Source organism: Meriones unguiculatus, chromosome 21, assembly GCF_030254825.1.
Source record: "Meriones unguiculatus strain TT.TT164.6M chromosome 21, Bangor_MerUng_6.1, whole genome shotgun sequence".
Taxonomy (NCBI): Eukaryota; Metazoa; Chordata; class Mammalia; order Rodentia; family Muridae; genus Meriones; species Meriones unguiculatus.
Window position 1 is genome coordinate 36,307,630 of NC_083368.1, and position 21,120 is coordinate 36,328,749.

Consider the following 21,120-nt stretch of genomic DNA (forward strand, 5'->3'; position numbering starts at 1 on the left):
GGTTAGAGGAAGAAGAAGTCTCTATTGACAAGGCAGAGTGTGAAATGAAAGACTTAGAAAAATGGAAGTCATTAGAATCAGACCCACTTGTTTACACACAGGAAGATGATAAAGTTTTGGAGGCCCTGAATTTATTGGCACTTCCCTGCCCTTATGCTTTTGTGTCTTCTGTCAAGGAAGGTTCTCGCAGACTTGGCTCATCACTTCTTAAGTCTTTTTTCCCAGTGTCTGCTCTCAGTAAGGACTTCTCCTCCTTCCTTTAATAGATGGTAGCACTCACCACTTCTCATTCTATTCATCTTTACCGTCTGCAATTCTTTACCCTAGTATATACTGTACCTGTTTTTTATCTTGTTTATTGTTACTTCCCCACTAAAACAACAGCTCCACGGGGTAGGACATTCTTTCTTATTCTGTTCATAGATACACCTCTAGCACCTTGAATAAATAGTACCTGATACTTAAAAGGCTAGGAGGGAGTGTCTGACTGAGGGGAAGCCATGAACCAAACAACAAACAGGATGTATTTGTGTACCTAACAAGCAGATGGGAGCACATGTGTGAAATATGAACATGAGAGAGGATTTGTACAGAGGAAACACGTCTTTACACTTTGAAGACAACTCAGTTTTACTCTGCTTGAAATGGAAACAACCACGCATGTCCCCGTGAACTTAATACACAGTTCTGTTTCGGGAGAAGTTCTGTAAGACTGCTGTGTGTGGCAGGAGTTGGCATGGAGAAATGGTGGGGGAAAGAAAACCAGCTAAGTGACCATAAGAGTAAAACACAGAAGAGGATGTGTGGGCCTTAAATAACAAGAAGGAAGTAGAACTGAAGGAATTAAGAGGTTTATGCAATAGAAGAGTATCTAATGATAGAGAATTAGCACGAAGAGAGTTTTTATTTAAAATAAGTAAGTAAATAAGTAAATCAATGCATACCGGAAAACACATGATAATGAGATGGCCTGCTTGTGCCATTGGTGTGACAACTGATCTGGCACTGGGAACCAGAGTGATGATGAGGATTCTTAGGGATGAAAGACGCCACTTTCTCCCTAGAAACAATATCTTTGCTACGAAATAATGTTTATAAACCCCTTCTGCTTCTTTGCTCCAATTTAATAAATCAACAGAACATTAAAAAATCAGCAGCACCTGGAGATCTTGATGTATGTCTTTCTTTGGGACATCACTACAGTTACTGTTGAAAGTTCAATACTGTGGTACCTCTTCTCCTTTTACTTCAGCTTTCTTTCTCATGGACAAATCTCCCGCTAAAGAGGACTACATGTCTATATGTCTTCGAAACATAGTAGCTGAACCAAGGGATAGAATTTTCCAAAAGCAGAAGCAGGCAGCAAAGGAGTTTAAGTCTAGAGATAAAAATATGTGCCCTTCTTTCTTTCCAAGAAGCTGGAAATTACATTCTCAATTGTTTTTGGTGTGTGTGTGTGTGTGTGTGTGTGTGTGTGTGTGTGTGTGTGAACAAGGCTGCCAAGAAAAGCCATAGAGATGATATCCTACAACTCCATCAGGTCTACTTCACATAGAGTGCATTGATGATGTTTTCTGGGTTTGAGCTGGTTATGCCCACTTGGATAAAGAGAAGACTGACTGAATATAGAGGAGAGAAGAGAGGGGAAGGGATGGGAGAGACAGGCAGGGGCTCAGCTTTTTCACCCTCTTAGGTCTTGAAAAAGCTGATACTTGCCCTCAGAGGTAAATTATCTTGGTTACCACGGCCTAACACAATGGTGTGAACTAGCCCATGCAATTGTCTTTTTCTGTGGCCAAAGGATCCATGATGTTCATGATCCATAAGAAAGCTTTGGAGACACACACGAAAAGAAAGACTAAAGACAGGGAAGATAGGTTTGATGGCACACACTTTTAATACCAGCACCGAGGAGGCAGAGGCCAGTGCATCTCTGTGAGTTTGAGTCATGCCTAGTCTAACAGAGCAAGTTCTAGACCATGGCTATGCAGTTGGACACTGTCTCAAAAAATAAACAAATATAAACAAACATACCAATAAATAAATAAGGATAACATAGGCTGCAGAGTCAGGTGTTTCAACAACACAGTTGGCCTATTCCACACAGAAATGGACCAAGAATTGTTTGGATTTGAGAGCCAATGGAGAATTTAATTGGAGTCAGCTAACAATGGACCTTAAACGCTAAGCTAATAGGGAATGGGTGAAGAGGTCTAAAGTTGAAAACTAATGGAAACAAAAATCAGTCAGCACCTTTTATCTGAACACATTATATGTAACAGTTGCTCATAGACTCCTGACTGGCTAGTTTTAAGCAATCCGTTGTTCTCCTCACACACTGGCCCATCTGCTCTATTCACTATGTATTAACTACCCAGAGTATGTATCAGCACAATTACACATTTCAGAAACACCTACTAAAGCACTCATTTCTGGCCTATCTTGTATTTGATTATTTTCTTTCATTTCCTCTCATTTGCAATGTCTTGGATGACATTCCACCAGGAAGTCAACTTTCCAAGTACTGTCATGTTAGAGCCTTGGGAGAGAACTGATGTGGCCAAGAGTGTTAACAGGGGCGCTCTGTATGATGAGAAATATATGTTTTCTTTCCTCTGGCCAAATTTTTCTAGACCAGAAAGTGAAGGTTTTTCAAATATTAGCATGTAGTATATTTAACAAAGTGCTTACTGAAAATCCCACAAAATATGTCTTTCCTGCATATTTTTAAAGCACACGGGCGCTCACCTTGGTTTGTGTAAGCATTCGGTGGTACATGTTATACTTTATTTTGGCTGGTGTGACATGGATTAGAAGGGTGACTCTCTTCAGACCTTGGGAGAAGTTGGCAAGCTGTATGGAGAGCTGGTCCAAGGATAGGACGACTCTAGTGAGTTCTGTGCAAGAGCCTTTACTATCTGTAGTTCAAATACATGGGGAAATTCACAGCTCAGTTTAGCATTCCCCCTGGCCACCTCGTCAGCCGAGGTCAACGTCTCATTTCATCAGTCTGGCTGCAGCCAGCTTTCTGGTTGGGTCTTGCCTGCTCCTTTCAGCTTTCATTTTTACCTCTATAATACTGAAATCAGAAGGTATCCCCAATTTTTAAAACATCTTGTTCTCCAGGGCTGATCAGGAAGAAACTTACTTATGGGGAGTCAGGCTGACTCAGAAAAGACGTGTCAGAGCTAACTGTGAAGATCAATATGGTTTCAGAAGTCTTATTTGGCATCCAGTACCTTGTATTTCTTTTGAGATGCTAAACAGTATTTATGAGCAGAATGTGATATACATATTATAAGAGAGAAAAGGTCTCTAAGAAAAGGTCTACACTACTGTTGTCACTCAAGGCCCTACATGGTATAGAATATGACTAACACCCAGAAAAAGTTCTCTTCTTTCATTTATTGGTGTCTCCTTTATTCATATTATTGGTCTCAGTAATTGGTGTTGATGATGCTAACATTCAGTAGAACTTTGAATAACTCACTCTGATTGTACGAACAGACACATAAACCTCATTTAAAATGCCTCTTCGGAGATGTATTTTAGAGACATGAACAAGGTATTGTCAAAAACAAAGAGAAAGCATATAGATGTGCTAAGGTTGGAGCTGCACGAGAAAGAACAGTGAAGAGAAAAGTGAGTCAGATTTGGAAGTGGAAATGGCTGTTCTCTTCCATAGCCTCTGACTGAAAACAGAAATGAGCTGCTTCTTCTGAATCTAGCTGTGATCCCATGTGGATGTGGTATCAGGTGTCAGAACTGAAGAATTTCAGTGAGAGGAACAGGTCTGAGCAGAAATTAGGTAAGATGACAGAATGCCTAGTAGACTCTGTACCCTAGCAGGGATTTGTGGCCGTTGATGTCAATACGGGGGTGATTAGAAGACACAGATGTACATATCCCAAAATGAACGTATGATATACCAAAGGTAAAAGTCTTAAGGATCGTCTGAAAAGAATTATGGCATAAAATGTTTAAATACAGAATCATGTAAAAGTGGAAAGAGCATTTGTACTTTAGTTGAGACCATGCCAGCAAAATATGTCCTCAAGGTTCAGAGAACATCACAAATGGGCAGGAAGAAAGACTGTAAGAGCCAAAACTTAGTGAAGACTGTTAAAAATAGTGTCTTTTGGATATGACTCAGTCATTGTCCTCATAAGCTCACCTATAGCTCTAATCACCTCCCTGGGACCTTCACAAGACTGGTCCCATCACCATTTCATCATACATGGGGAAGAGACTCATGAAGCCCATTCTTCATTGAAAGTTTTTTTTTAAGGCGTCTAAGTAAGAAGAGGGATTGGTGGAAAGAAGATTTCAACTGGAGAGAGAGAGAGAGAGAGGATAAACAAGGATAATGGGTGGCTGAAAATGCCCCAAGTCAGCATATACATATATGAAATCCTCAACTATCATACCCAGCCTTGAACCTTACAAACCCTATAAAAAACAACCTGCCAGGAAACATATATGCCCACCTGAACAATAGTGGCATGATCCCTAGGGGAAACCAGTTGCTCTCAGATTAATTTCAAGGTCAGCTTCACAGGAGGAAATCCATGACTGCCACTGTAAGCCTCATCAATAATAATAGGAAGGTCATGGCCCAATGATGGAATTTACTACTGTTATTTAATTAAGTTGACATAGCACTAAACTGTATTTCAATATTTATGTTTATGCATGTAGACAACAGATACTCTTAGCTTTAACCAAACAAAAAACAAAGAACAAATCCAAAACCAAAACTCTTTTTTTTTTTTTTTTGGAGTGAACAAAAGAGAATACAGAGGGACTCATAGCTGTCCAGGATGCTAAATGATGACCTGGCCCTAAGAAAGACATTTAAGGCTAACTCTAAGGCTCCAGGACTACTACCAGAGAGGGGCTAAGGATAATGAAAGAGTTGAAAGATAAAGAATAGGGACTACAAAACGCTGTCTTTTGGACACGACATAAAAAAAAAATGTGGACTCACACAACTGTCATTACTTTCACTGGGCCTTAACAAGACTGGCTCGTCAATTATCAGTGATACATGAGGAGAAGACTCCTGAGTCCCTACCTGTTTCTCCTGAACTACTGGCTGTTGATAGACTCTGGGAGATTAAGAATCATTGTCTACAGTTGCACCCCCACTGCTGAGCCCGGAATCACTCCAGTGGATATTTCTAAACATATGAGCCCTGGTTCAACTCAATGGGTCACAAATCAGAAGAAATATACAGGAATGTGGGAAAGAAATTTGCAGGAAAGAGCTGAGAGGAGTGGGAAGGAGTTATGAGAGGTGGAAGAGCAAATATAATTCTTATATTTCATATACATACAAAATTGAACAAATTTGAATAATAAAAAGAGAAAATAATGAAAAGACAATAGCATTCCTCTCTACCTCTCTATTTCCTTTCAATGGCTCCTTAGTAATTAGAATTGTCTTGGTGTCTTTGCCATTTCTTTTCCCTTTTGAAATCAGTTTCTGCTAATTTCCTGAGCCACAGATTCTTTTACTAATTCTCACATTCACAACTTTTCACATTAGAATGGATGATGTAATGCAGTTTAAATAGCAAAATAGCAATCACTTTTCTTAGGGGTGTATAAAGTGATCTTCCGGCTGTTGACCTGCTCAATTCAAAGTCCTGTGGTAATTGCTTTGGGCTTCCCATTTTGGACAGCTGCAGGATGCCCTTTGGAGACCAGGATGAAGTGACATGGCCTTCTGTGCTTTCCCCCTCCATTTTCCACCTGACCCAGACTAGCTGTCTCCCTGTTGGTGAAGATGAGGGAACCATAGCCTTCTCGCGAAAAGCAGAAAGGGAACAGCAAGAGCTGTGGCAAGACCCTCAGCCCTTCTTACCCTGAGGCTTTACAGGTCCTGGGAGGGCTGGAAAAGCAACAACCTAGTAACCTTGTAAAACAGAGGGCCTCCCCGTGTTCTGAGGGCTCTGGTTGCAAGCAGCAGACACCAAGTCCAGTGGGATTTTCTAGAAGGAAATCTGGTGCTGACACCACCTCTGGTGGAATTTATTAGAAGGAAATCTGGTACTTATAGAATCAACAGGAGGCAGAAGGAACAGTCCATAAAGGGCCCATTGACCAAGAGAATCCAGACATGGGTCCTCAGCAACAATCCAGCCAGCACGCTGGTCATTAAAGCTGTAACGCCTTGATGCCCTGAATGTTTCCTACTTGCCTTCTCCATTTTGCCTCCCAGGGCCCAAAGAAAATGTGTGAGTTTAGAACATCTAATCTGTTTGCTGAGGTCTTGCCTTTATCCTGTCTCCCTTCTGGCTTCAAAGGAAGAAAGGACTGTTCCACTTGCTTAGGGCACCATCCTCTAGACAAGGGACTGTGATATTATATCGCCCATCTTCCACTAGACTCACTTTCCAATCTTCCAATGTTCCAAAACTAGAAGAAGCTGGATAAAGGCTGTGGCATGTTAAAATTGGCTGCTCTGGCCTTATCTGAATCAAGGATTAACGGAGGAAACTAACTCTTCAGGAGTTCACACACAAGGGCAGTCCTGTGCTGGCCATGTCATGTGTGGTTGCTGTATAAATAACAGAATTTCTGAGTCCTTCAGAAAGTCTCCAGGAAGGAGGACAGTAGTTGACAAAGAGTTTTCTGACCAGAGTAATGAATGTGGCAACTGGAGGTGGCAGAAATAACTGGAGGGTGCTAAATAAAATCAGGTGTCTAAAAGATGCCATTGTATGAAGCGAGCCCCTAGGGTTGACAGGTATCTAACTTCTGCCCCTAGTTTTAATTTCTTGTGTGAATCTAGCTACAGGAAACCGTACATGGGTGGTAAAGGCTTTTCCCCCATTTCACTCTCCAAGGAAATGTAACTGGGAATGAATGAGAGACCCAAGTCATATATCAGTAGTCTGCAGAGGGTCCTACCATAAATCCTTTTCTTTAAAGTTTATTGAACTGTTTTGCAAATGGTCTCAACACAAGTTATTCCAAGTGCACCAGAAAGGAAACCAGAGTCTTAAAGAAAAATATACTCTCTTTGCTGAGCAAGGCAAACATCTCAGTATTCAGAGAAGCAAACCAGCCTCTTGTGTTTTATTTCCTCAACAAATCCACTGGAATGCTTACTTTACGTCTTTAAAAGGCTGATAGACATGGAATTTTGTGGCTACTAAAAATTAATACTTACAAATGGTTCATAACCACTTTAAAAAGGCAGGCACTTTAAAATTTTTTTCTCTGTTGTTTATAGTCCTTTATTGAGGCATTTTGCATATTGTAAACACAATACATATTTTTGTGCTTTTAAAAAATACAAATTGAACGCAGACTCTCTGGGGAAGGGTTTTCCTCTATTGGAGGAATGAGAGTGGGACTTTCCTGAATACTTTTAAGCATAAACTAACACATTGTATCACAGCCCTTTTTATAGTCAAGCACCTCATAGAATAATATTTTCCCAATAAACTCTTAGGGACTTGCTATTAGGATAGGCTTTTTAACTCTTCTAGGGACTCGTCTTTAAAATAAAAGCCTTTCTATCCGCCAAGAAGTTGTTACTACTTAAAGATGACAAATGCAGAGGCATTCGATTAAATGCCCTCAGTTTTGAGAACACGAAGATGCAAGTGTGCAGTAGAGACAGCTCCCTGAAACCGTGGGTTTTACCTATACTCAGTAGAGCTGGAAATAAATGGATCTGGACCTTGACCTCTTGGTCCACAGGATGAGAAAGAAGTGGTGGCTATCATCTTACTTCCGTCAGCCTTTGCTCAACTCAGTTCTCAATTCTCAAGAGTCACCTCTGTGTGGCCCCTTTTCTGGTGACCATTTTTGGTGGGGACACAGCCTTCCTAAACCAGAACACTGATTCCTGCTTTCCTTGATAATGCACTTTCCCCATGCTTAGTGAAAGTCTGCATTGCTATGTCCTTAGCATCTTCTGTGATGGGCTTGGCGGTACAATGGAACTGGGGATTGTACACAAAGTTTGTAAATATTTAGTGAATGAATGTGTAGGGGGTAAGGGAAGGAGTGATTCTTTTAAACTCCACATGAACCAATGAAATCAACCATCTACTTGCATTACTAGAGTAAACGTAATATCCGTGAGAACATCTTTCAGTACTTTTTTATCATTTTGTATTTGTGAGTTACATTTCCCTGTGACACCTTGTTCCCTAAATCTCCTCTGTTTCAGTAGTGATCCCAAGCACTCCTCTTAATGAGGCAGGTGGAGAGAGACCCACATTTACATAGAGCAGAAAGGGCACTTTAACATCTGGCCATGGAACTTGATTGGGCCCATTTGTTAGTGCTCATTAAATTCATATTAATGCATGAACTATTATGAATGTGTAAATGCCATTTGGTATAAGTTGTTTTTTTTCCCAGACCAGTGGCATTGACTTTGGGGGTCTCTCTCCTGGTTGTTTACTTGCCAATGGCATTTGACCTGGGGTTAGACTTGTGTTTAACCCTTTCCTGTAGGTCAAAAACAAATTGATTTGGCAAAAACGCAATTGGAAATGAGTCATCTGTGCAGCAGGTGTCCCTTGCTCAGAAAGACATCCAGGTGGAAACATTTTCAGACCTGTTTTAGACCATCTCCAAGGAAGCTTCAGAGGTCAGGAGGTAATTTCAAGACATCCCATGTGGTCAGGGTCTGGGCAGGAACATAACAGGTGCCCAGTTGGTGCAGTTTTCCCAGCAGGTTGGGAGCCTTTCAAAGAGGTCCGTTTGGAAGGTAATTTATTCATATATTCATGAACAGTTCTCTGGCATTTTCTGTGAAGTGATTTACTTAGAAGTTGCCCTAAATGACTGGAACTTTGCCCTTTATACCTTCCACCATCAGCCAAAGACTTTTGATTTAAAGATGAAAACTATTGCGTTTCTCCCTTTCTTCTTTCTAGAGGATGAGGAAGATGAGGAGATGGTGGAACCCAAAATTGGTCATGATTCTGAACTGGAAAATCAAGACAAAAAGCAGGAGACAAAGGAAGGTATGGTTCACATATACACTGGATTATGATTTTGTTTTAATGTGTTTTCTTTTACCCAACTAAGGTATGACAGAAGTAAATAAAGCTTACGCTCATATCTCTTTGTGTGTAAGATTTTGTATAACCACTCAATGCATTGCATTTAAAAATATACACTGGAATTTCCAGAGCACAAATTGGTTGTGTTCTGGCTTACTCAAGCGAAGAAGGTGGAACCAACTTCAGTGCCAATCACAATGCCAGTTAAGTGATTACTAAACATTTAGAGATAAAATAAGACAAACTATCAGTTGTCATGTTAGGCCATAAAAGATAATCACAAGGAAGAGGAGCAGATGTAATTATTTTATCAATTAGTTCTGAGGTTTTACATAAGCTCTATATGGAGACATTAACCACAATCATTGCTGCTTTATTGTTCAAAGGCTTCTGCCACAGCTCTGCCCATATGAGGACAAATAATAGTCCACATATTACTACCACTGGGGATTTAGTTCAAGGGTAGAGCTCTTTTGTAGTAAGTGCAAGACCCTGGGTTCAGACCCCAGCACTGGAAGGGAAGACAAGATTAAAACTAGCATCAATTTAAGGCCTTACAATATACTTGTCTCTCCTCAAAGAAGTTGAAAAAAAAAAAAAAAAACACTGTCTATTATACAAAATGTCCTTGGTGGCATATACTATAATTATCTTTATTGTACTGGCAGAAGACTAAGAAGAGAAAGATTTAAAAACTGCCTCCAGATGTATAACTTACTTAGAAGTGCATGAGCCAAACAGAGGTTGAATCAGCCCCCCCCCTGTATGTTATACCACAATACCAACTTCATGACTTTCCTTTACAAATCTTTTTTTGTTTTCTTTTACTGTGTTAAGGCTCTCAATCCATTCAAGCAATGAGATTTTGGAATTGTCATCCTTACTGAAAAAGTTGGCAAGTGGTCTCTGCAGAAGCGAGTACAGGTTTTAAAAGAGTCCTCTCAGCATCCACTTAGTCTGCTCAAGTACAGATAGATCCACATATGTCTAATGAGTGTCCCAGTTAATATTTCCATTTTAAAAATGGCCATGACTCTGGCTTGGAGTGTGGCAAGTGCTTGATTGGAGAGTTCTGTGGGAATGTATGTCATGAGCCCATGTGCTCGCTACAGTTGCTTGTATTCTCATGAGAAAAAAAAAAATCCATTTTGTCTAAGTAGCTGTATAGATTGCATCTACACATGCTTAGAGGTTTGCAGAGATAAAATGTGGAGACACTTCTTAACTTTTAAAAATTGTCTTCTGAGGCTGGAGAGACAACTCGGTAGTTAAGAGCATTTGTTGCTCTTCTGGAGGACTAGCGCTGAGCTCTTGGCACCCACACAGCAGCTCACAGTTACAGTCTAGCCACAGCAGATCCCAGAGCCTTCTTCTGGCCTCTGTGGGCACCAGACACACAAGCAATGCACAGACATACATGCAAGTGAAACACCCATACATATAAAATAAACATTTTCTAAATCTACAAAAAAAATTAAAAATAAAAATTGTCTCTGGCTGAGGCACATTTGAGTTTTTATGTGTGTTTAATTTTGTCTCGATTGTATTTATGCAAATTCAGTTATAGAAAAAGCACCACAAAGCAGTGAGACAAAAGAAAGTGTTCTACATCTCGGGGTGCTTGGATCAAATCTTGGCTCTGCCGCACATTAGCTGCACGATCAATAATGCCTAACTTGCTTGACTTACCTTCTTTTGGCTCTTGTTTCCTCATCTGGCAAGCAGAGATAATACCTACCTCCTGAGTTTGTTTTTTTAATGTAAGACTCAAAAGGGCTAGTATGGAACAACTTGGCACAAAATAAGCGCTGTATAAGAGTTTGCCAAATTATTATTAATGGTCTTGCCTTACAGTACCAGGTCTGTAACTGTGCCTTACCATGATGTGACGGCCTTGTGTGCCGGGTTCCCTGCCCTTACTTTTGCCATATTGCATAGCTTTGAAATCAAAAGATGCAAACAGTTTTCTTCTGTCTTTGAAGGACCATCGGTAAGGCGATTACCATGCCTAGTTTCATGCATCCAGGAGGTCAGTTTCCAGGAGTGACTGAGAACAGGAGAAAGATTCAGCATCTTAACAGTTGCATCCACAGAAGCCATCGAGTTTACTTTTTTTCTGAGAAACTCTAAACAGATTCAATGGAAGTGGTTTCACATTTAAATTTCTACTAAAAACATCTTTAAAAAAAAAAAATCCAGTGAAGTAAATGCCATTATCATGAGTGCAGCCAGGGACAAAATAAGCCAGGATCTATTGAAATGCATTCTGTTTCCTTTGCAAAACCTCTTAAAACATGCCCAGTGATAGACAACCACTGAGTTCTTGTAGGCCTTGGCAGGGATTCTCCACTGCCACCCCGCCCCCAACCCCAATCTCCAAACCCTCTTCCTGGCAAAGCCCAGCACCTCCTTCTTAAGTTCCAAGCAAAAACACCCTTCAGTTTTAACTGGTCCCCGTGCTTTATGGAATTGATTAAAGCCATACTAAAAGTAAAAAGAAGTTTGAGAGAACATTTCCTGTTACCGCAGCACCGAGTGCCTCGTTCTCCATTAATGGCGTTTCTGCAAATTAGCACATAATGGGTTAAAAGCATGTTTATTTTGGCATCAAACTATCTGGCCTCTTCTTTTTTTTTTTTTTTTTTTTTTAAGCAAGACAGTATTTTGCGAAGTTTAGAAAAAAACTCTCTAGCAGATCTAATTGCGGCGCCATTCACAGGACTGCCATAGTCGATAGGGCTGTGTCAGCACTTTATCAGGAACCCTGCCTTTAGGGGACTTAGTACTCAGCCATAAAAATGCGCTCTGGGCTAAAACTTGACATACAGTTTCAAATGAGGAAACATTTTTAAAGAAAGTCTGTCTTCTTTTTCTCTTTCTTTCCTTCTCCTCCTCTTCCTTGTCCTTCTCCTTCTTCTTCATGATGAAAAATACTGTAAGAAATGGAAAAAATCCAATATGCACTAGTTATTTTTTGTTTGTTTGTTTTACACATTTCTCCAACTGACACCAAAATGCAAAATGCATTGAGCATTAAAAAAACAAATATGGTTTTGATTTACTATTTTGGTACATACACCTTATTCCACAAACTGTTATTTCAGGTAACTTTTAACTTTCATCAAAACTTTGGAACTCTCCATATGTCAGTGTCAAGTTAAGAGATTCAGAGTAAGCCAGGCACAGTGGCACACGCCTGTGATCCCAGCACTCAGGGAGGCAGAGGCAGGCAGATCACTGTGAGTTCAAGGCCAGCCCTGTCTACAAAGCAAGTCCAGGACAGCCAAGACTACACAGAAAAACCCTGTTGAGAGAAGCCAGAGACAGAGAGACAGAGATTCAGAGAGAGTATTGGTCTCCTCACTCCTGTAAATTCAAAGAAAACCATAGCTTCACATTAACTTCAGAGATGATTGTCTGCCTATGTTAGGTTCATTTGGTTCTCTGCTGCTGTTCGTGAACTGATTGTACTGTAAAATTTCCTTTAGGGCCATTGTCCCAATTCCATCTGATGTTTTCACTGGCTGCATGATTACTTATTTTTATCTTTTAGATAGTCTTGCAAAATATCATTTAAACACCATGCTTTTATATTTCAATATAATGCTGGATTGTGAAAACAAGGCAAGCCATTTATAAAGTGGGCATTTTGCAAATAAATCTTGACTTAAAATGATATTAAGGAGCTGGGAAGGTGGCTTAGTCAATAAATTACCTGCAAGGCAAACTTGACCTGAGTTTGGGTTCCCAGCACCCACATGAAAAGCAGCAGCCTTTGCCAAAAATTACAGCACTGGAGAGGTAAAGACAGAGCCAGGACTGGTAGAGAACTGATGAGGTTGATATTTCCTGATACAAAAATGGGAAAGCGATTAAGAAAGACACCTGACATTGACTTCTGGCCTACATACACACACACACACACACACACACACACACACACACACGCATGTGCACACACACACACACACACACACACTCACAACACTTACATATATAAGAACACACAAATGAAATTAAGAATATTCAGTATAAGTTGTGAGCTCCATTATATACATTTTGTCTTTGTGGAAGCAAATATTTGAAGAACTCTAGAAATGAGAAATAGAGGATACAATAAATACGACTAATTAAAAAGAAGCTAAGTACATATTCATAAGAAAGGTCAAGAAAACACAGCCAATGTGATAGATTCACCATAAAGGGTGCACAAAAAAAGGTACTTCATACATAAGATTAAGATAAATTAACATTCATATAATTAAATAATAAAAAGGAGATTCTGAATAAAATTTGTACTGGACTTCAGTTTTACAGGTCACAAACATATAATTTCTAAATTTTTATTTCAAGTTTTTAAAATTTCATGAATCTGATACATCTCTTTCATACATGCTATTCAGGCTAAATATGACTGGGAAAATTTTGAAATTATCTTGTTCTTTGTGCACTATGTAAGTCATGTCTACGTAGTCTACTTTTCACACAGATTCTTCCTTTAAAAGGATACTTTAAGTGCAGAGAGCATTGTTAGCTGTCAGCTCCTGAAAGGAATTCCCCATCTTTTGTATTATGAAGCCAAATAAAATATTATCTAATCCATATCCATGTTTTCCTCTGATGTGGCCTTTAATGATAAATTAATTGTACCTTTTTACATCTATCTTAAACATATTTTAATATGTATATGCAGGTATATTATATTGAGAGATATATAATTCATCGATTTTTTTTTTAAGGACAGGCAAAAGCTGCAGAAAGATAGTGCAAGAAGAATTTGGAAGTGCATCTGGGACAAGGATACTGCTAATCATTTTTTTTTTTAATCTCAGTATTTGATGAGGAGTGGATTCCATTAACTAATAATTTGTTTTTCTGTCCGAGAGGTTTTACCTCTCAGAGTATCTATTGACTTTAGGTACTGGGCACACCATTATGTTCTCAATAGATTGTAACAACACTGACCAATGTAAATATTTTTTAAGCAACGGGAGATCGGTTTTAATGAAAACTAGCTATGATTTTTATTTAACTTGTACGTTGGCTGTTGTTTGTGACTTTTTGAAAGTGCTCATCTACACATGCATGTTATTGTTTTGTGCAAACAAAATCATGTCATTTGATCCCTGTTAGACATCAAAGCTTAATAGAAAGTGTATCCTTTGTTTTGGTTCAGTAGCAATTTGATTTCAGGCCAAATATTGTATTGTTAAGGGTAATGTCCTGAGAGGCAGCTGTTCTGCCTACCTGGACTCAAGCCTCTGCAAGGTCACTTTGATCAGCCACTTATGTTTCTACCAGAGAAGAGGTTATATGTCTTGAAAGCCGAGATCAAAGTGACAATAAGCTGTAGGGAAGAAAAAAAACTACAGAGAATTACACAGATACTATTTTTTATTCAAGGTAATAGACTTGTAAGAAGAGATACGGGCTGAAATAGATGTGGTTCAAAAAGATAAACAGAGAGTAGAATTTCTTGATTTTTCTCATATTGGGAGGAAAAAGCCCAAGGGTGAAGAGAGAAAATTCTGGCTACTTTGCTTAGTCCCAAGCATATCTTAAGTCACCTATGAACAGTGACCAAGGCTGAATCTTTTTAAAAGACATTCTGCTTGACCCATACCAGCCTAGTTTGGTGAGGTTAATTGATTTGTTAACTGTATTAACCCAACAAATGGGACCTAACACTTTATAGATTTGCTGTTTGTTTCACCTGGTTGCATTTAGTAGCTTTAATGTACTCATCAAAGAGATAATTCAAGCTTCACAAGGAAGCTGAGAAAATACACTAAGAAATTTCTTCTTGATCACTTATTGTTGAATGCTTGTTTGGGGGGTGTATATTTATGATTTTTAAACTGCACTGCTGCTCAGAGTTTAAGCTAAAATTAATAAATAAGAGTGAGAGCTAATAAGTGGCTGGTAAAATGGTGGTTTTGTAGCATCCTCCTCATTATTAATGACCTCTACCAAATCCCATGCTGAATTCTGAATCTAGATGTCACCAGCTTCATCATGTGACAGACTGGCTTCTGGGCAAGACTACACAGTAGATCTTGATGGGAATTTTCGCAAGTCCCAATACACCCAGCAGTGTTAGGGCTCTGGCACCTTAGACATCAAAAAGCTTTTTGGAATTCTGTTTGGGGCAGCCAGAAATGATGAGTGGATTATGTTTGCAGGTCTTTTGCTGTAGTTGATGAATCACATTTTTTTTGCCATATTGTTTCTGACATTTGAATCAAATATGTCAGAATCATTCTCATTTTGTTTTTATTATGAGTAGAGTCATGAGTTTTTTTCAAACTCCCAGTGTCATGGTCTGAGGCAAGGAAGGGGGAAGCCCAAAGGGAAGAGAGAGCTCTTCTGTGATAGCTCTACAGAAGGGCTTCTTCTAGGACAAGGGTCTTAAAATATCATAAATCAAACCCAATAAAACGTATATAAAATGTTATATAGCAGCTGACTGTACCTACTAGATTCCTATGATCATGTGTTGAGGGAGAACCTGGGCCTGACTGTGGAGATGGTCTTGGGAGTCTTGTGAAGCTCTGAGGAAAGTGAGGTCATTAGGGACAATAAGTGTGATTTTAATTGATGAGTCTCCATGTGTAAGCTAAATATCAGATGTTTTCTAAAAGAGTGGTGGGTGGCTCAACTCTTCCTTAACTGTCTGCTCAGGGGGGCTTCCAGAGACCATAAATGTTCAACTTAAAATTTCTGCCCTCAGGCCTTCTCCAGTCTGGGAGAGTTCCTAATCTCTTCCCTGTAGTTTTATGCAAAAAGGGTTGCTGAAGGAATTGCTTATAGAACCATAAAGCCAGCTGCAGACTCTGAGCTGAGCTGACTTGCAAGCACCATGGAATGCTGACAGTTATTTCAGCTCCCCATCTCATATTGTATCTTCAAATGTAACCAGACAGAACTAAAATAAAATAAAATAACTACTCTAAGTTATAGAAGCAACTGTGGGATGTTTCAGAGAAGCTCTGTGTGAATGTGGATCAGAAAGGATGTAGCTTCCTTAACAATGTCAGTTTCCCAGCTAGCCATCCCAAGTCACAGGGAATTAATTACCTGGTGGAGGGCAGAGAACACGCCTGTACCATGTCACAGATAGACCCTAATTAGTACAATTTTATTAATGTGTTTTTCTGCTCTATTTGAGGTTCTTTTTCCAGTTCATTTTGAAAGCAAAGAAATTCAGAACTGATAGCGTAAAACATGCCATTCTACTTTCATTTATAGCAAGTTTTAGTCCTTTGAAACAACAAGTAGATGAGATATGAAATCTTTAAGGGGGAATAGCTACAAATGCCTTTGGCATGAGTTTGAGAACAATTTATAGTACTAACTAATAATGGTTTGCTTTCCTGTATATTATTTCTCCCTGGATAAGCAAGCCCTTTCAGGAGCAGGACTTCTCTGGAACAGATTTAAATTGTCCCTTTTCCTCCCCTAACAATCTCTCTTGCATAAAAAGCCCCTCCAAGAGAGCTGACAGAGGAAGAAAAGCAGCAGATCCTACACTCGGAGGAATTCCTCATCTTCTTTGACCGGACAATCCGAGTGATTGAAAGAGCTCTAGCTGAGGATTCTGACATCTTTTTTGACTACAGTGGTCGAGAGTTGGAGGAGAAAGATGGGTTCGTTGCTTATATACTTTCTGAAAAACATAGTGTGATAAATTGTTGCTTCTATTATCTTTGTGTCTTTTTATGACGTGGGAGTCTCTCTATGCTGTCCAAGCTGGTCCTGTACTGGGCTCCAGGGATCTTCCAGGACCTTCCAGCCTCTCCAGATGCCAACCCAGCTTTACTCGATTTTTAAATAAATTGATGTGTAGACTAAGCAAATCCCAAGTCTAGCAAAGGGGAGGAGGATGAAATTCCAGGACTGATCTTACCGAACAGCTTTGGCTGTGGGCTTTGGTTATAACTTCTGGCTTAGGGTCTCCCTGTAATTATCCTGTGCCCCTGTGAAATTCTTTTGAACTTGATGTCTGGAGCCCAGGCCAGGTGATAGAGACGAGCAGAGTCATGCACACATTGTCCTCTAAGAAAACATTCTTCTGTGCAGCTGGAGGAGGTTTGTAGTAGACCTTCCAGATTGCTTCTTGCTAGCTGAGGAAACAGGAAAGTGGGGGAAATGAGCTGTAAACATGAGCCGTATAGGGTAACAACAGAGGCGAGAAACAGTCTGGAAGGTTCATCTTCTTTTTGGTCCTCTGAGATTGCATATGTGTTGTACATGCATAAGTACATTTTAAGAAAAACATACGGCAAAGAGACACAGATAACACAAACCAAAAAGTAGCCAAAGAAATGGGGGTGGGGCTCCACATGACTTTCCGTGTGACTGTGGTGCGTGTTAGAAAGGGCAGCAGCTGCCAGCCATCACCGTGGGATGGTAGGAGACAGCTTGTAAGACAACATTGGATGGTAGCAGATTTCTTTTGTCTGGGGACAGTATGTGAAGGTGAGGTCACTTGCCTTTTGCATCAGATCCGTTTGTGATTATTACTTCTAAAATTCCAATGCATTCTTAAAGGACAAAGTGATATCAACATTGAGGATTCTGAAAAGACTGTCCTAAAGGCATGGCAAATAATTTCGGGGTGGGGGTGGGGATTCTGAAAGCATGCTCAACAGTTGGCATTGTTAAACTGTACAGAAGAGAGAAACAGCCTGAGTTTGCACTCTCTACCCATGTGTGTTTTCTCTTAAAAAGCCATGTCTAGTGGTTCTGTTGATTTTAAACATCTCCCACTCCTGTCTGATTATATGGCCCAGTACCATACTGCTTCTCTAGCAGGACTGAATCACACACACACCTCTCACCTGTGGAGCTGGTGGAGCTGCCTTAGGATTAGTGTGGGCGTAAGCGCCATGGGGAGGAGAGGGAACTCACACTATGTCAACTGACCAGAACTTAGAGGGACATTCTCTGAAGCCAGGCTACTCATTCTGAACAAAAGCTATGGAGTTGAGTGGCGTAGTGGAATGAAGTGAACTGAGGAAGGGTGACTGTCCACAAAATCCTGAACTGGACAGAACTGAAGCAGTTTAGGCAGAGCCTTTTGCAGATCCAGTAGCTACTGGCACAGCACAGGCATTCCTCGATCTAAGCACACAGGCCCTCAAAGGAACCGTATGACCAGCGTTCTTTGAAGGTGGTACCAAGGCCAATTGCACATTAGCCTAATAGACACTGGCCAAATGGCAATTATTCCTCTGAGACCAAATACTCCTTTGGTCCATGCCTGACATGCTTGATGTCTGGAACACTCGTGTGATGCCCCAAGCTCTTCATCATACCTCTCTGATGTCAGAAATTATCACCTATAGGCTACTCAAGGAGACAAATCCCAGAGCCAATCACAATTCACAGATAGGAACTTGTATACCATTTTGGGTCTAGTAGCATAGAAGGTGATATTGATATCAAATAATGCCCTTTATTTTTGTGTTCCTTTGATAGCAGAAAGGTTTAGATTTTTTAATTTAACCTTAGTGTGTGTATGAGTGTGGTCCTTAAGTGAAGGGGAGAGGACAACACTTGGGAGTTGGTTTCTTTTTCTACCAGAGGATCATGGAACTGAACTTGGGATACCAGGCCCATACACGTATTTTTATCTGCTGAGCCCTCTTGCTGGCTGAGGGAATTTTTTAATAACCCCGCTTTACGCTAGAGCCAATTAGAGGGAAGAAAATATTTCAAAACTCACTAAGAGAAGAACCTGAAACAGACTTGACATTTCCCACCAGGCTCAGAACAAATGCAGAATGCTTTTCTGATTCAGTAGAAAGCTTTTCATAAAGAAGAATATCTTTAACGCATTTTCTCATAATCATGTGCCACTGTCTAGACTCCACTCTGTTGTGAAACGTCCCTTTTACCTCTGCTGTTTCCCTCTTCTTAGGGATGTTCAGGCCGGGTCCAACCTTTCTTTCAGTCGTCAGTTCTATGATGAGCATTGGTCCAAACATCGAGTGGTCACTTGCATGGACTGGTCTCTCCAGGTAAGAAAGACTTAGTGTTGATAGGACAAACGTCTTGAGGTTTTATGACATTTATGTATTTAAAAAAAACATATTTGTTCTTCTATTTTGGTTATATTTACTAATCTATGACTCTCTCCTTTCTGCCCATTGGTTTTTGCTCACATTATTTTTTCAGAACTTTTGGGGCTTAATCCTCCTTTCAGATATTTGTAATTATCAATTAGTATGTTCTCAGTAACAAATAAGCAGCCAGGCCATTCTGTGCAAGAAACCTTTCTAAATGTAGCCATCATTAGTTTCCTACTGACCGACTTGATGAACAGACAGTCCAGCCAGTTGACGGTACAATGACAGTGCCCAGCGCTGAGCAGTGAAGCAATGTGTAAAGGCACACAGCTTAGTTGTGGTGAAATAAGAATTTGAATGCGGGTGGTCTGAAGTCTGAGCCCACGCACTGACTTACATGCCAAGCACTACACCAACTGCCTTGAAAGCGTGATCTTATTTTACCCTCAAGAGAATTATACAAGGCAGTCACTATCAGTATTTGCATGGTATGGTTGAAGAAACTGGGGCGCAATAGGCGCTAAGTAACTTGCTAGGCACCGCTCAGTAAGGGTACGGTAGAGCCGAACACAAGCCTTGCAATGTAGGTGTTAGCTGCTCCTTCCCTCGGAGACCTGCTTATGAGGCTGAAACCAGAAGAGCTTGAAAGTGCTGAGTGATCCAGGCAGACAGCAAGCACGGTAAGAGTTCAGTGTAAGTGGGGATCCCTCTCTGGTCAGGCAAGGCAGACCAAATCACAGCTAAGAAGACTGTGATTTGGGCAAAGCAGGAGAAGGTGATGCAGGCAGATAAGCAAAACAGATGTAAGAAGAGTCTGATTTAGTCCCGTTGGGAATTGGAGAGTCTGATCCCCACAATTGTACTGTCAGCAGCCACCAAGCGGGTGGAGTTTCTCTGCTCTTGCATCCTCTCTGACATCCAAACATCAGAGCACAGAGAGTATGATTGTACAAAGACTAAGACAGTCGAGCTTGCCCAGTCACTCTGCAGTGTGTGGGTGGTCTGGGAGCGTGCCCTGGTGTGAAGAGAAATCAGATACAAGCCTTAGGGAGCACTTAACTTGGAGTGTTCACTTATTCATGGTCTGGAAATCACACAGGAACTTTATCTGACACGTACCTAACCAAGGCAAATGTTAGTGGTTCCCAAATCAGCAACTAAACTAACACTCCCTGAAGAGAGTGCTGGGCTAGCAGCAGTGCGGCTGGTCCACCAAGCCTCAGTATGTGGTTGCATGGGTTTGTTTCCACACAAGGTCCTTTCCATGTGCCATTTGTGTCAAAGGAGGTGAAACTGGAAAGCACAGAAACTCCTCCCAGGAAGGGTCTCTCTCTCTCTCTCTCTCTCTCTCTCTCTCCCTCTCTTTCTCTCTCTCTCTCTTCCACACTCTCTCTCTCTCTCCTTCCCTCCCTCCCTCTCTCTCTCCCTCCCACCCTCCCTCCCTCTGTCTGTCCCTCCTTCCTTTCTACACTGTGGCAAGGGATTTGAAATTGTTAAACATTCATTGTTTGTTTGTTTGTTTGTTTGTTTGTTTTTAAGAATCCCTAATTCTTTTGTCATAATAGTTTTATGGGTTCAAAGAACCAGCTTTCAATTCTTCTGCGATGAAGAGATTTTCCTGAATGAAGACACACTGGGTGATATTCAGACAAAAGATCAGGGTGTGACACAGGTTCAGGGTGTAATAGCAGCAAATATGCCTTGGAGAGTTTCTTGTGTGAAACAGAATGGAACTGCAAGGAGAAATGTGAGAGATAATTCTGTTTTATATCCTGAGCTCCTTGGACAATAACATTCTAATTTCACAACACTTGCAAAATATCATAGAAACACTACTCCCATAAAGAAATCTGGACACCCAGAACTCTGGCAGTTGCGCTGTCTATTCAACAATGTTTAGCACAAGAATATTGTCCACAACGCATGTGTCAGGTTGTCTAGATGCATATAAAATCAGACTTTTACCTTCCTCACACGGTATGTACCCCTCTCCTATGTAAAAGACGTCCTTTAGTCCT

At 40.5% G+C, this 21,120-nt stretch overlaps 1 protein-coding gene across 7 annotated transcripts in view; it reads left to right on the forward strand.

Moving 5' to 3' along the window:
* The window catches only part of Dync1i1 (dynein cytoplasmic 1 intermediate chain 1), a 285,397-nt gene that overhangs the window by 157,086 nt on the left and 107,191 nt on the right, over positions 1-21,120 (forward strand). For all 7 annotated transcript variants that reach the window (XM_060374069.1, XM_060374068.1, XM_060374071.1 and 4 more), the window contains 3 exons: positions 8,904-8,993; positions 16,516-16,678; positions 18,955-19,054. In XM_060374069.1, the coding sequence (XP_060230052.1) occupies positions 8,904-8,993; positions 16,516-16,678; positions 18,955-19,054 (353 nt within the window). The remainder of the gene's footprint in view (positions 1-8,903; positions 8,994-16,515; positions 16,679-18,954; positions 19,055-21,120) is intronic.